Raw genomic sequence first — 12,772 nt, 5'->3', positions numbered from 1 at the left:
AGTACGAGTTAGTTTTACCTGCAGCACCTGCTCTGGCTTGAAACACAGCAATGGAAGATGGAGATCCAAGTCAATAATTGGACTGTCCGGATCCTCTCGTGAAGGAATTATTATTTGAAGAGGTTTCATATTAAATACCTGTAATAACAGATGGTTTCTGTTTACTCCTTAATGAAAATGTTATCACATGACATTTAATTCAGGATTTTAGTTCCAACTACAAAATATTAATTTTAATTGAGAGCAAGAAGACAGGTGTTTGCATACTGCAGAACAGTAAAATTAAAAGAGAAGGAAATATTAAAAGACATAATAACTAGTTTGAAAAATTAATATGGACTTGTTTCCTCTCATTCTCATAGCGTGATTGGCCAGCAAATTTTTTTAAAAACATCTTTTAACAGAATTAAACTTGCTTTGTTATAAGCATAACAAAATAATTGAATAAAATCTGTAGATACAACTGGGAAACTAAATAATTTGATAAAATTCATATAGGAAATAGAAAAAATATCAACAAAGTAAGTGAGCATGGGTTGTCATGCTAAGAAAATAAAACAAGCCAAAAGGAATGAGGTCTCTCAGTGTTTCAGATACTTCAGCTCAAATCTCTGGGGGTCACATCCTGCATGTGCTGCATATTTCAGCACTCACAGCTGGTTTAGCCAATCACCCAGTTATTTTCCAGCTATGCTATTTTTCCTCCACTCCTAACCCCGCATCCCAGAGTCAAGGAAAGCAGCTAAGGAGAAGTCCATGGCTGAAACTCTGCTTCCCTGGAAGCCACTGCAGTAGATAACAGAGTGTGTGCTGAAATCACTGACCCAGCTCACACCTGGCTTGACTTGGGAAGGGTCAGAATGGAACAAATACACAGCACTAAATACAAATGTTGATGTGAGTTTCCCCTCTCAGTTTGGTCTTATCCAGGCAGCAGCCAACTGAACATTTCACCCACATCACACTCTTCTGCTGCTCCCAGACCTGCCCAGGCATCATCTCAGACCATAAATAGTTGGCATGAGCCAAATCCTTCCCAGAGGAGTATTGAAAACTAAAGAACATGACTGGCTAGCACTCCAGCCTGAACCCTGGCCACACTGTTATTTTTGTCACTAACAATGCATAACCTTATTTTTAAAGCACAGGTACTGACATCAGTTCCACACCACCAAGTACAATCTCTGACCTGACACTCATGAATGTCACCCAGTTTACTGAACACAGCATTTTAGTATCTTATAAGGAATAATGTAAAAGTGATTATGAAATTCAGGAGGAATAATTACCAAGTGGAGTGGTCCTGGTGGCGGGCTGGGGATTAAAAACAGCTTTGCTGCAAATTCTTTTATATGCTCCTCGACATCTAAATCCCTGAAAGGTCGTAGCTGCACTAGTAAGCTGTAATTAAATGATAGGAAATTACTTATCAATAGTAACATGCAAACACAAAAAACTCTTTCCGCTGATAATCTGAAAAAAATTATTAGGAGTAATGAAGCTATTATTTCAGCTAATTAATTTCTAATTTATTAGATGCTTGAGCAGCTTCATTAAATGTTAATGATGCTACTGTGTCAGAAGCAGAGTTTTTTCGTACTCCCATGCATAAAATACTACTGCATTATATCTGAGGACACAGCACAGTGGTTTGATGGCCAAAGGAAACCACGTGTGAGGCGAGATGGTGAGGTGTAGCTACAGTAAGTGTCTAATAGAGACTGCTTGAGGAACCAAACCCACAGCTGCAACACAGTGCCTTGGCATTCCTCCCATCCCAAGCATCAGACACCAGCTCTGAGATGGAAAACAGCACCAGAGGAAAAGAGAGGTTGCAGACCTGGGTTTGACTGCAGAAGAATGTGAATCAAGAACCATATTTAGCATAAGGCTTAGGCCTGTATGGACACTGCCCTTTGCTGTCATTCCTGCCCACACAAAAATAAGAACATTTGTGCAAACCTGACAAATGTTTTTGGTTTAAAACTTATTAACCTAACAAAGGTCACGTGGTTTTTATTATACTCCAAATAAATTCTTGAACATTTAAACATACACACCACAGCATTTCTGAAATGCAACAATTTCCAAGTTAGATATTTGTGGTCACAAAGGGCATCTTGTTCAACAGAAGATTCTCTTGCACATTTATAGCAAAGCCCCCAAATCTTTACAAATTCAGAAATCTAGGCCAGCAAATCTATATATACAGAAACTAGGAACTGAATATGGTTGTCTTCTCCCTGAAGGTTTTACTTCAGTTTGCAGTTTTACTCATTTCCTGCAGAAGATTACTTGCTGTTCAGGAAGAAAGCAACTGAATATGTCAAGAGATACATAAGAATCCAGGACACCGTATTTGTGTATAGCATTTAGATTCCAGAAAAAAACATATTCTGTCATATATCACTGCACTTTTTAATGAGATATTTAAATTCACTATATTCCTATATGAAGAAAGACCTGGGCTGTTATACTCACAAAAAGTCCATCAGCTCTTCAGGGGTGCAAAGGAGAATTTAAGAATTATCAAAGAAAACCAGACAGCAGAACCATCAATTTAAACAAATACCCTGTCACACTTAGTAATGCCTCAGATTTGGCCTAACAGAGTAAGCAGAACTATCTTTTTTTTTGAGACAAAACGCTGTTATCAAGACATCCAGTGAATGTCACAACAGAAACAATGTGACTGAGAAAGCAGCAGATGTAAAGAGATGACAGTAAGAGCTCCCTAATCAGGACATGGTGCCCATTAATGCAGCCTAACAGCAGCTGACAGCTCTGCACTGCAAACGTCTGCAGAAATAAATGAAGTAATCTCTGAAATACTCAAGTGGAGACCTAAGGAGTTTATGAACCTTTCATTACTGCTATTAACTGTCCACAGACAGGTGTTTCAGAGAGCAAGAGCAGCTCAGAATAGGCCCTTTGTTCTGCCTCAGTGCTGGGAGCTGTTTGCACACTCCCACCTTTTCCCAAGGCAGCTGAAAGGACGAATGCATAGGTTGGAAGATTTACTGTTTGAATGGAGCGTATTCATCCATCCAAGACAGAAGTTCATCCAGGAGATTACTGCCAGGAATATTTCACTTTTCATGCAGTCTAACAGATTGAGGTAATACTACATGTGCAAAGTGCCAAAACCTCTCAAGTTAAAACTGAACCTTTTCAAAAAATGTAGAATAATTCAACAGCCACCGTGCTGTGGAACAGTTTAGGTGCACACCTGCTTGCTTTGGAGAGAGGCAAGACATACTCCACACAAAATGTTCTGGATTCCGAAGCACTGTGTGCCAGCAATACAGAAATTAGTTATAAAATTAATGACATGGAACACAAAGACCTTCATTACTATGATGACAATTTGCAAATCATTTCCCTTGCAGTTCAAAGTGTTTACATGGATTTATGGCTTGATGCTGCCTGTGCATCTCAGCTTGGTTGTTTTCAGTTGTGATTTCTACTCTGCCACTTGAAAAAGTTAAGGAACCTGGATTTTATCTAGGAATACTTATGAAAAAAAATACCTTTGATGATTGCTCTGACTGAAAACCAGTAACACCTCACCTACAGACAATTCTGCACACTTAGGTACTGAAGAAAATACTCTATGCACAGAATTCTGGAGGAAAAGGAAATCTTTTGCTGCAAAAAACCATCCCGAATGGAAGCAGAGCCCCTTTAGATGCTACTTCAACATCAGGTCTTCAGGAACAACAGCATTCTTGCACTAGTTCTCACAATGAAAGGGCTACACACTAGAAATAGGTGGTTTGAGGTCCACTTACAAGTGCTTTCAAATCTCCTGACTGGAAAATGATTAATCAGTTGAAGCATCCTGCAAAACACATCTGCCGCATACCAAGGATACAAGTGTGCTGTTGAAGGTGTTATTATTTGTTATGTATAAGAGGCACTGCTACTTGAGTACATTCAAACAATGAAAACACTTAATTAGCTGTTTAACTCATTGGTCACCTGATTACACACAGTAACTCCCTTTCTGGTTTATAGGAATACAATGTCAATGCTTTGTAATGTCACAAAGTCAGAACATCTCCAGCTGTACAGGGCACTACATTCAAAATATATCATAGAGGTCTTGGCTGTAATAGTTTATGTTGCATTCAGAACAGCCACATACCCCAGCAGCTGTTTCATGCCACATGGAAACATTTCAGTAGTACAACCTAAATAAGGAAAACTGGTACCTCTCCACCCCTTCCCTTCCCTCCACCCTAGTGTACTCTGGCACAGTGAAATAGTTTTTCTAAAAAAAACCAAGACACCAAAACCAGAAGGGCACACATTCTGAAATGATCCATTAAATAGTATCAAGATAAAGGAAATTAAAAAAAAAAAAAAAACAGAATAAATTTAATGGAAATGTGATCAGTTGAGTTTCCAGTACAGTGGGAAATGCCAATATCAAATTCAGCTCTGTCACTGGCATTCCCCCCCTCTCCTTCCAGTCACACACACTCCCATCTCACAGATGCAGCAGCAAAAAGGAGAAGAGCTGTGCAGCTGTGTGAAAAATTCCCCTGTTAAAACACCAGGACAACACACAAGACTAACATGTAAGTTTATTGTCCTGCTGAACTTCCCTAGAAATATTCACATGTTTACAAATCACTTTAAGCTCAGACGGTAGAGTACTGATCAATCTAAACTCCTCTCAGAAACCAGTACAGACTCAGAGAAAAGCCACATATGGTAGTTGGCTTTGGACATTAATGCTTTAAACAGGTGCTAAACCCTACTATATATGATCAAGGCAGAGGTGTTTAATTATAATGTTTAAATAATTATAAAGTTTAAAATACCCACCCAGAGGCAGAAGCAGCTCTAGAGGGTCAACTCTACCTGGTTACTGTCTCCTCTAAACAGATACGAGAACTAGAAACACTTTTGCAACATCTGGACTTTTCCATGCCTGTCCTGAAGATTTTCCCACTTCTCCCTCAGCAGGCTCTTTTAAAATCCATTTGCCAATTGACTGCTTCTCCCAGCTCAGAGATGTCTCACTTCAGAGAAGAAATTACTCACTTATGAATACTCTACATAAACCACTGATGAGTACTGTAACTGTCAAGCTGAATCCATATTATTTCTCACCCAGTGGAAAGCTGGTGTGAGGTGAGCCCTCTCACAGGCTGAGCTCACAGTATAAAAGCAGCAGGAATCCCACTATAAAGGCTTGATAGAAACAGTAGCCAGAGCTGTAGTCACAGCTGGAAGAGTTCCATATGCAGATTAGCACTGATTTGAGATTTATAAAAGGCAGCAATGAATCAGTTCCTGCAATACCAAGGGCTGATGTAATTGAAATATAAGAAGCAGGGGCAGGAGCGGTCTGGGCAAGAAAAGAGAAAGGAAAACAAACATTTGCTTTTTATTTCACGGAACGTTTTGATTTCACACCGACCTGTGCACAGTGAGTTTCCATCATGTTGAAGTCCCTTGTCCACATTAAACCCCTTTACTAATGCTTTAAAAATGACAGAGCAGAGGTACATGCCCTTAAGGGCTGCTAGAGTGATTCATTTCTGATCTCACAGCCTTTTTGAGACAATGTCTCAAATACCCAAGTGGAAGGCACCGCTTTGCTCCTCCAGGGCTCTCCTCATGTAAACCAGGGAAAGCCAGTCAGTGCTCCAAGAAGATCCAAATCCACAGCATGGGGAAAAAGAGCTGCATGGGCTGGGGAAATCAGTGCTCAAGTCTCATTTGGTCTGGAGCCAGGTTGGGAGTTGGCGATGCACCTCAGCTGGTATCCAGAGAGTGCTCCCTTGCTCATCTGCTCGAGACACGAGCACCAGCAGAACAAAGGGGAAGAGTCAAGCTCCAACCTAAAACCCCAACATCTTTCAACTTATGTACAAGAAAGCAAATACCTGCAACTGGCTTCAAATTTGACTCTAGAAAGCTTGACTTGAAATTTAGTGGAGAAAACCTCTTCTACCTTTGGACCACAGTCTGCAACTGAAGACACACAGTAATGTCCAATGTACACAGACAGGTTCCCTGATATGAAGAAATTTAAATCCATAAAAGATGCAAACAGATCTTAACAATTTAACAATAAAGTAACCTCAAAATAAGTGAAATTACTTAATTACAACATATATCCATGTTCACTTACCTTTTCAATAATCTACACTGCAGACTATTTGATTGTCTCTAACCAGTGTATCCTAAGATTTTTCTCTCCTAGTTCTACAACAGCCAAGCAACAATTGTACTTCCTCAAGTGACTTGGATTATTTCCCTAAAGTGTCATTAACTGCTTATTAATACATATATATTCATGTTCTTATGACATTCATTTGGTGCATTATAAAAACCTTTTTGTGCTTTGAAAGTGATTTTTCTAAGAGTGGCAAAATTACAGTTAACAATCTTCCAAAACAACCAATAATATCTGTGAAAAATCTGTTCCCTACACATCAGCAAAAAACCCAAAGAAAATGAAGACAACATCATAACTAATTCCCTTGGTATTCAGAATTTGCACTTACTGTCTGGGCAACATTGACATAGCATTTCTTCTTTTCCTCTCCCACACATCTCACACTACCTTAACATAAAACTAACCACTGTTTCACCCCCATGCAGCTCTCCTGACCACATCAAGCAAATTCAGGTGTTAAAAACCTGCAGTCATTTCCAGCAGAAACACACAGGGGAGCAAATCTTACCAAGAGAGACAATCCTTGAGGGCATTAAAATATGGGTATCTGGATATAACACAAACAGCAAAGGGTACAAAACACACAGGCACCTTCCCAGTCTGCGCAGACTCCCAATGGCCCCGCCCATTCGAGGAGCTGGAACCATCCTGCAAGAAAACTGCACATTAATGTCTTTATGTTAATCACGAATTTATGGCTGATATTTTCTTGAGAACCTTAGAGATATGATACCCAATTCCCCCTAAATTTCTAAGGGATTTGGATGTCTATCTCCCTTTAGGTCTTCAGAAAAATGTCAGCCTACAAGACTTAAACAATACGTATTAAAAAGAATTTCAGCACAAAATGTATCTAGAAAGAACATATTTCATTGTTTGGAAAGAACAATATTTACCAAAAAAAATCCAAGGGATAAAATCTGCTCCTAAATATCTAAATCTCCTAAATGAAATCCCTAACAATTTTTCCTAATGCAATGTGTTCCAAAGTACTTAATTTAAAATGGCAATATAAAAGTATGATTTGTCCTGTACTCCTTCTAACATAGAAACACACCTGTTAACTAATTTCATAAATTAATCTCACAGTATTTTCAAAGTGCTTTGTTTTTATACATTTTAATATGTTCTAATAGACGAATGAGTTAAATAACATACTTGCATAGACTGGTAGTACTGTGCAACAACACCGTATGTTCTGTTACCACAGACGTCAGTGAAGACCAGGAAATGGATGTGGTCTTCTTTTGATTCAGAACTTATATAAAGTCCTCCTGAAATGAAGGCAGCAACAATATTTTTAATTACTTATTTAACTACTGCTGTGTGAAAGGCAATTCATGACAAATACCGCACATTGCCACTTCATTTCAAGAGAAATGTTTCATTTTAAGGGATTAAAATGTAATATACAGTCCATTTGAACTAAAGGTTGTTACAGAGGCTATAAGATGCACATTACTGAAGAAGCAAAAATGGAATTATTCTGCATTTTCAGAGACAAAATACAGTAAATGGGTTTAATTCACTTTTTTTCCCCCAAGATATTAAAAAGGTTTGCAATAATGACACACATATTAAAATTTCTCCCATTAAACCTGGAGGAAATATTCACTACTTCAGGTATATCAAAATGCCAAATGAAAAGCGAGAGAGTACTCAGCCATTTTGGGGGGAAAAATAATTTTTCAAGTGTATGCATGTGTGCACTTCACTCAAACCAAGATTTACGAACAAGGACTAAAAGATAAGGGCTGTAGTATAGGTCAACAAATACATACATTAAAACAGTTCTCAACAAGAAGTGTGAACCCTCACGTACCTGGGAAGCAGAGCTGTGGCAAAGCAATAAGATCAATGTCCTTTGGAACTGTCACATCTTCTGGGTCAGGTGCTTTCTGCTCCCCATTGAGGCTCCTGGCATTTTCAATCTTGGGTCTCTCTTTTTTCTTTCGGAAGGACCGGCGTTTGCTTTTATTCAAGTTATTGCCAGCATTAATCACTTGAAGATCATCTCTGCTGATAAATGGAGGCACAAATACAGAAAGAACTTCTGGATCAAGGGGTGGAAGACTTTTTAGTCTTCTCTGAGTGCCCTATAGAAAAACAACAAACAAAACAAACATTAAGTTGACACTTATCTGATATGTGGGGTTTTTTTAATAATTTTTAACTCTGTTTTTTCTCTATCCCTAAAATTGTGGGTTTAGAATACATTTTTTCTTCTTCCTAAATAATTCATTTCTCCTTTTATTTTTTTTTGTTTGTTTTATGCATGTTAATGCAAGGAGAATGGACATTTTTAGCAGGCAAGGAATCCTTCATCATTAAAAATGCACCATATCAATATTATGCCTTTGCCAAAAGAAACTAGCAAGTATCAAATACCATATTTCCTCCTTTTCACTGTTAAGATATACTTAAGCTATACTTAAAATAAACACTGGGAATAGGAGAAACCAGGCAACAAATAAATGAAAAGAAAGAAAAACAGCTGAGCCTCTTAGATAAGTCTTTATTCAACTTCAGGAAGAGCTTCCTTTTAACTCACAATAACATGTACCAAGAAAAACCCCAAACAACAAACACAGACTTTGACAAGACAACACTCAACTTTATAAGGCAATTAACAAAGCACAATTAAAAACTACAATCATTGTTACAATAAACACAACTTTAAGACACTGTAAAGCATGAAGCCATGAGAATTCCTCCTTATACTGATGACTAAGTGGAACAGGCATCCCACGAGCACATATGAAATTACAACATTTTTCACAAGCAGCTTTGCAAAGTACAACTGGCCTGAAAGCCCTCACTGCCCTGCAATGAAAACCTGTGGAGGAAGTGATCAGAGAGATTTCCTTGAACTTGGGAGCACTTTTTGTATTCTTGACCATATAGTTAAGCCAAGTAGCTGCATTTCCAATTACTTCATTGCAATTTTAATTCTTCCTGCAAGGTTAAAAAAAACAAATAAAAGCTTTGTTTAACCAACGGATATTTGGAAACAGGAAAGGCGAGCCCCACTGTGGTAAAAAGTTGTCTCATTTTCAACTTTTTGCAAGCAGCTTCAAAGTCAGATGAAGTGAAGTATACATGCTGCTTTTATCACCAGACATGATGCAAGATGCTCCTTGAGAACCAGTGCTGGCCTCACCCATCATTTCCCTATTGTTTTTTAAACAGCTACAACATAGAAAACTCTGAAGACAATCTTCCACTGTCCAAATTTTGAGACAGAAGTCTCAGCACTTACGTCCCAGGAGGTTAAGTCCACAAATAGGTTTTTTTTCCACATTTGAGCATCATAGGAAAAATGGGAAGGAATGCTTCATGATATATTAATTATGGTATCTTAAATTCCATAAACTGCACCATATTTATAATAGGGTACTCTAAAGAAATTACTTCACTAAAAATAAGAAGCAAAAAAACACTTTTAATGAACAAAGATCCTGAACTAGAAATAAAATGGAGTGGAAAAGAAAAGTTCAGGTAAGTATCCACTGGGATAGTCAAAAGACAGCAATGACTTTAAAAAGCACATCACAGATTGGGGTACTGAGTGCCACATCCTCCCATGCGAAGAACTTTCAAGTGTCATTTCCTTAGTTGGCAGCTGACAAAGGCAGTGAATAAAGTGGAAACACAGATAAATTCACCATGATCACCCTCAAACTAACATGCAGCTAAGCATTTCAGGAGGAAATTAAGAATTAAGGCTCAGCCCTGAGGCTGTTATGCAAGAAAAACACAGATGTAGTCCAACAGTAGCCAACTCAACTCGGCAGATTTGTCCCACTGAGCTTTTCATACAGAGTTGCTTTGACAGGGCAATCTCTGACTTACACTAAGGCATCTCTGTGCTCTGAAGTGCTGGATGGCAGCCAGCGATTTAACGGCCTCACAGCCTAACAGCTCCTGAAATGGCAGATCCTTGATGTCTTGAACTACAAGAGAGGCATTAAACACCATTTTTTCCCCACAGAACAGCACTGTCAGCACTGTCACTGACCCACTGACTCAGTCCCCAGCATTCGAGTCAGCTCATATTAATGTCTTGGCCAAAGTCACATCTTCTTACTCCTTGAGTTCAGGGATCGTGAATAGGCAGCAACAGAACAATATTCACTTGTTTCTGCTATTCTTTGAACAGTTTATCTTTTCTGCTGCTACTGTTACTTCTTCACTTTGAAATACTTCTCTTTTGTAGCTTCTTACTACCAAATGTCCTTGCATCATACATATTTTCTTACAAACAGAAGTGGGGGACTTTATTCCATCCCCATTTGCTGACAGTGTTCCTGTAACAGCGGTGCTGTAAAGGACACCGATACAAGACAGACTTTTACAATGACTGCATTATTCAAACACAAAGAGCAGTATGTTGAAACCACAAATCAGAGCATGACCTCAGTTGTCTGGTGTTTCCTTGACCTCATTCTCCTCTTCCCATCACTGAAGAAGTTAATTTCAGTTTGAATGTCATGAAAGAACTGGCTTCTTTAACAAATAATCAGGCAGGGAAAGTATGAAGCCTCAGAAAAATTAGATTGGGCAGGACAATTAGGTTGCAGTGATAGGACAAGATGGAATGGTTTTAAAGCAACAGAGGGCAAGTTTAGACTAGACATTAGAAGAAATTCTTTATTGTGAGGGTGGTGAGGCACGGGAACAGGTTGCCCAGAGAAGCTGTGGATGCTCCATCTCTGGAAATGTCCAGAGTCAGGCTGAATGGAGCTCTGAGCAACCTGGTGTAGTGGAAGGTGTCCCTGCCCCACAGCGAGGATGTTGGAACTATGTGATCTTTAAGGTCTTTTCCAACCTAAACAACTGTAGGATGATCTCTGGAGATTCTTGTACAACTCTTTGCTCAAAGCAATGATAAGGTTGATGTTAGGTCTGGTTGCATTGGGTTTCACTCAGTCAAGTTTCAGAAGTCCCTTAGGAAGGAGATTCTTCCGCCCTTATGCCCCAGCCCTCAGATAGCTCAGCTTCTTCTGGACTCACTCTTGTTTGCCAGCAGTTCTCCAGTAGAAAGGTACCCAAATGTGGGACAGTATCCCAGATGGCAACTCAAGGGTGTTGAGTAATAACAACAATAGTAGTAATCCCTTCCCTTCGCCTATGAGCCACAGTCCTGATGATGCAGGCCATTACACAGTTACTTTTCAATCATACAGTGGCTTGAGTTGGGAGGGGTTTTAAATTATCATCTCATTTGAATCCTCCTGCCATAGGCAGGGCATCTTCCACTAGACCAAGCTGCCCAAACCCCACTCAATTTGACCTTGAACACTTCCAGGGATGGTGCATCCACAGCTTCCCTGAGCAACCTGTGTCAGTGCCTCACCACACTCACAGTAAAATTCTCCCTAATATCTAATCTAACCCTGCCCTCTGTCAGTTGAAGCCATTCCCCCCTGTTCTATTGCTCCATGCTCTTGTCAGAAGTCCCCCTCCAGCTCTCTTGGAGCCCCTCCAGGTACTGAAAGGCTGCAATAAGGTGACCCCAGAGCTTTCTCTTCTCCAAGCTGAACAGCCTCAAGTCTCTCAGCCTTTCTTCATACTCGTCTGCTCGTCTAATAGTCTTTGTGGCCCTCCTCTGGACCCAATCCCAAGAGGTCCATGTCTTTCTTGTGCTTAGGACCCCAGAGCTGGATGCAGCACTCCAGGTACAGCAGAGGGGGTCAAATCCCCTCCCTCAGCTGCTGCCCACACTGCTTTGGAGGCAGCCCAGGACATGGCTGGCTTTCTGGGCTGCAAGTGCACATGGGTAGGGCATGTCCCACCTCCCATCCACCAGCACTCCCAAGTCCTTCTTGGCAGGGCTGCTCTTGATCCCCTCATCACCCAGTCTGTACCAAGAGTAGGCACTGCCCTGACTCAGGTGTAGCACCTTGCACTCGGCTTTGCTGATTGTCCCAAGGTTCCCACGGATTCACTTTTCGAGCTTGTCCAGGTGCTTTTCACTGCAACAAGCACACACTGATGACTGATGCTCAATCTGATCACACATAATTTCTTTCAGCCAAGGAGGCATAACAGAAGCAGAAAAAATTGTTTTGGTGGTTATGTCTGCATCATCAGGGCCAGAAAGCACGAGACAAGCTCTGTATCACTAACTGTGGTGGGTAGATACAGAACCCAAGGATGGAACCTGTAGGAAGATCTGAGACATGTCACAGACAGCTTGCACACACTTGACAAATCAAAACCCAGCTTTATAGCTGTAGATAATGTAGGGAAAAGAAGCATCACTACTGTACATTTCATTCTTACAAAATACACGCTTCCAGTGCTAAAAAAGAAATCTCTAGCTGAAAATAGCAGCCTTTGATCTTTTCAAATTGAAATCTCAGAGTGACAATTTTCTTGGCAATAAGGATAAGCAATGGATGACAGCCCAGAAACTTCTGTTTCATGAGCTTCAGTGGGAAACTGTATCTTTTTTCCTGGAGTCCCCGTGAACAACAGGTCAGTCATATAAAAATTTTCTTACTTTGTGGGTGGGTTATATCACAGTCCCATTGACCTCATTTTCTTTATCACTCCATGTTTCAGTACAGTTAA

The 12,772-nt window shown here is 39.9% G+C and overlaps 1 protein-coding gene across 2 annotated transcripts in view; it reads right to left on the bottom strand.

Annotated features, from left to right (window-relative positions):
• Positions 1-12,772, bottom strand: part of DENND3 (DENN domain containing 3) — a 31,600-nt gene that overhangs the window by 17,370 nt on the left and 1,458 nt on the right. The window contains exons 2-7 of one of the 2 annotated variants that reach the window (XM_069005558.1): positions 8,019-8,292; positions 7,355-7,470; positions 6,705-6,855; positions 5,901-6,030; positions 1,290-1,401; positions 19-138 (exon numbers count right to left, since the gene is read on the bottom strand). In XM_069005558.1, coding sequence (XP_068861659.1) covers positions 19-138; positions 1,290-1,401; positions 5,901-6,030; positions 6,705-6,855; positions 7,355-7,470; positions 8,019-8,292 — 903 coding nt within the window. The remainder of the gene's footprint in view (positions 1-18; positions 139-1,289; positions 1,402-5,900; positions 6,031-6,704; positions 6,856-7,354; positions 7,471-8,018; positions 8,293-12,772) is intronic. The other variant, XM_069005559.1, reaches the window with a different exon arrangement.

Source organism: Aphelocoma coerulescens, chromosome 2, assembly GCF_041296385.1.
Source record: "Aphelocoma coerulescens isolate FSJ_1873_10779 chromosome 2, UR_Acoe_1.0, whole genome shotgun sequence".
Lineage (NCBI taxonomy): Eukaryota > Metazoa > Chordata > Aves > Passeriformes > Corvidae > Aphelocoma > Aphelocoma coerulescens.
Note: the sequence above shows the minus strand (reverse complement) of the source record. Positions and strands in the feature narration are given on the sequence as shown.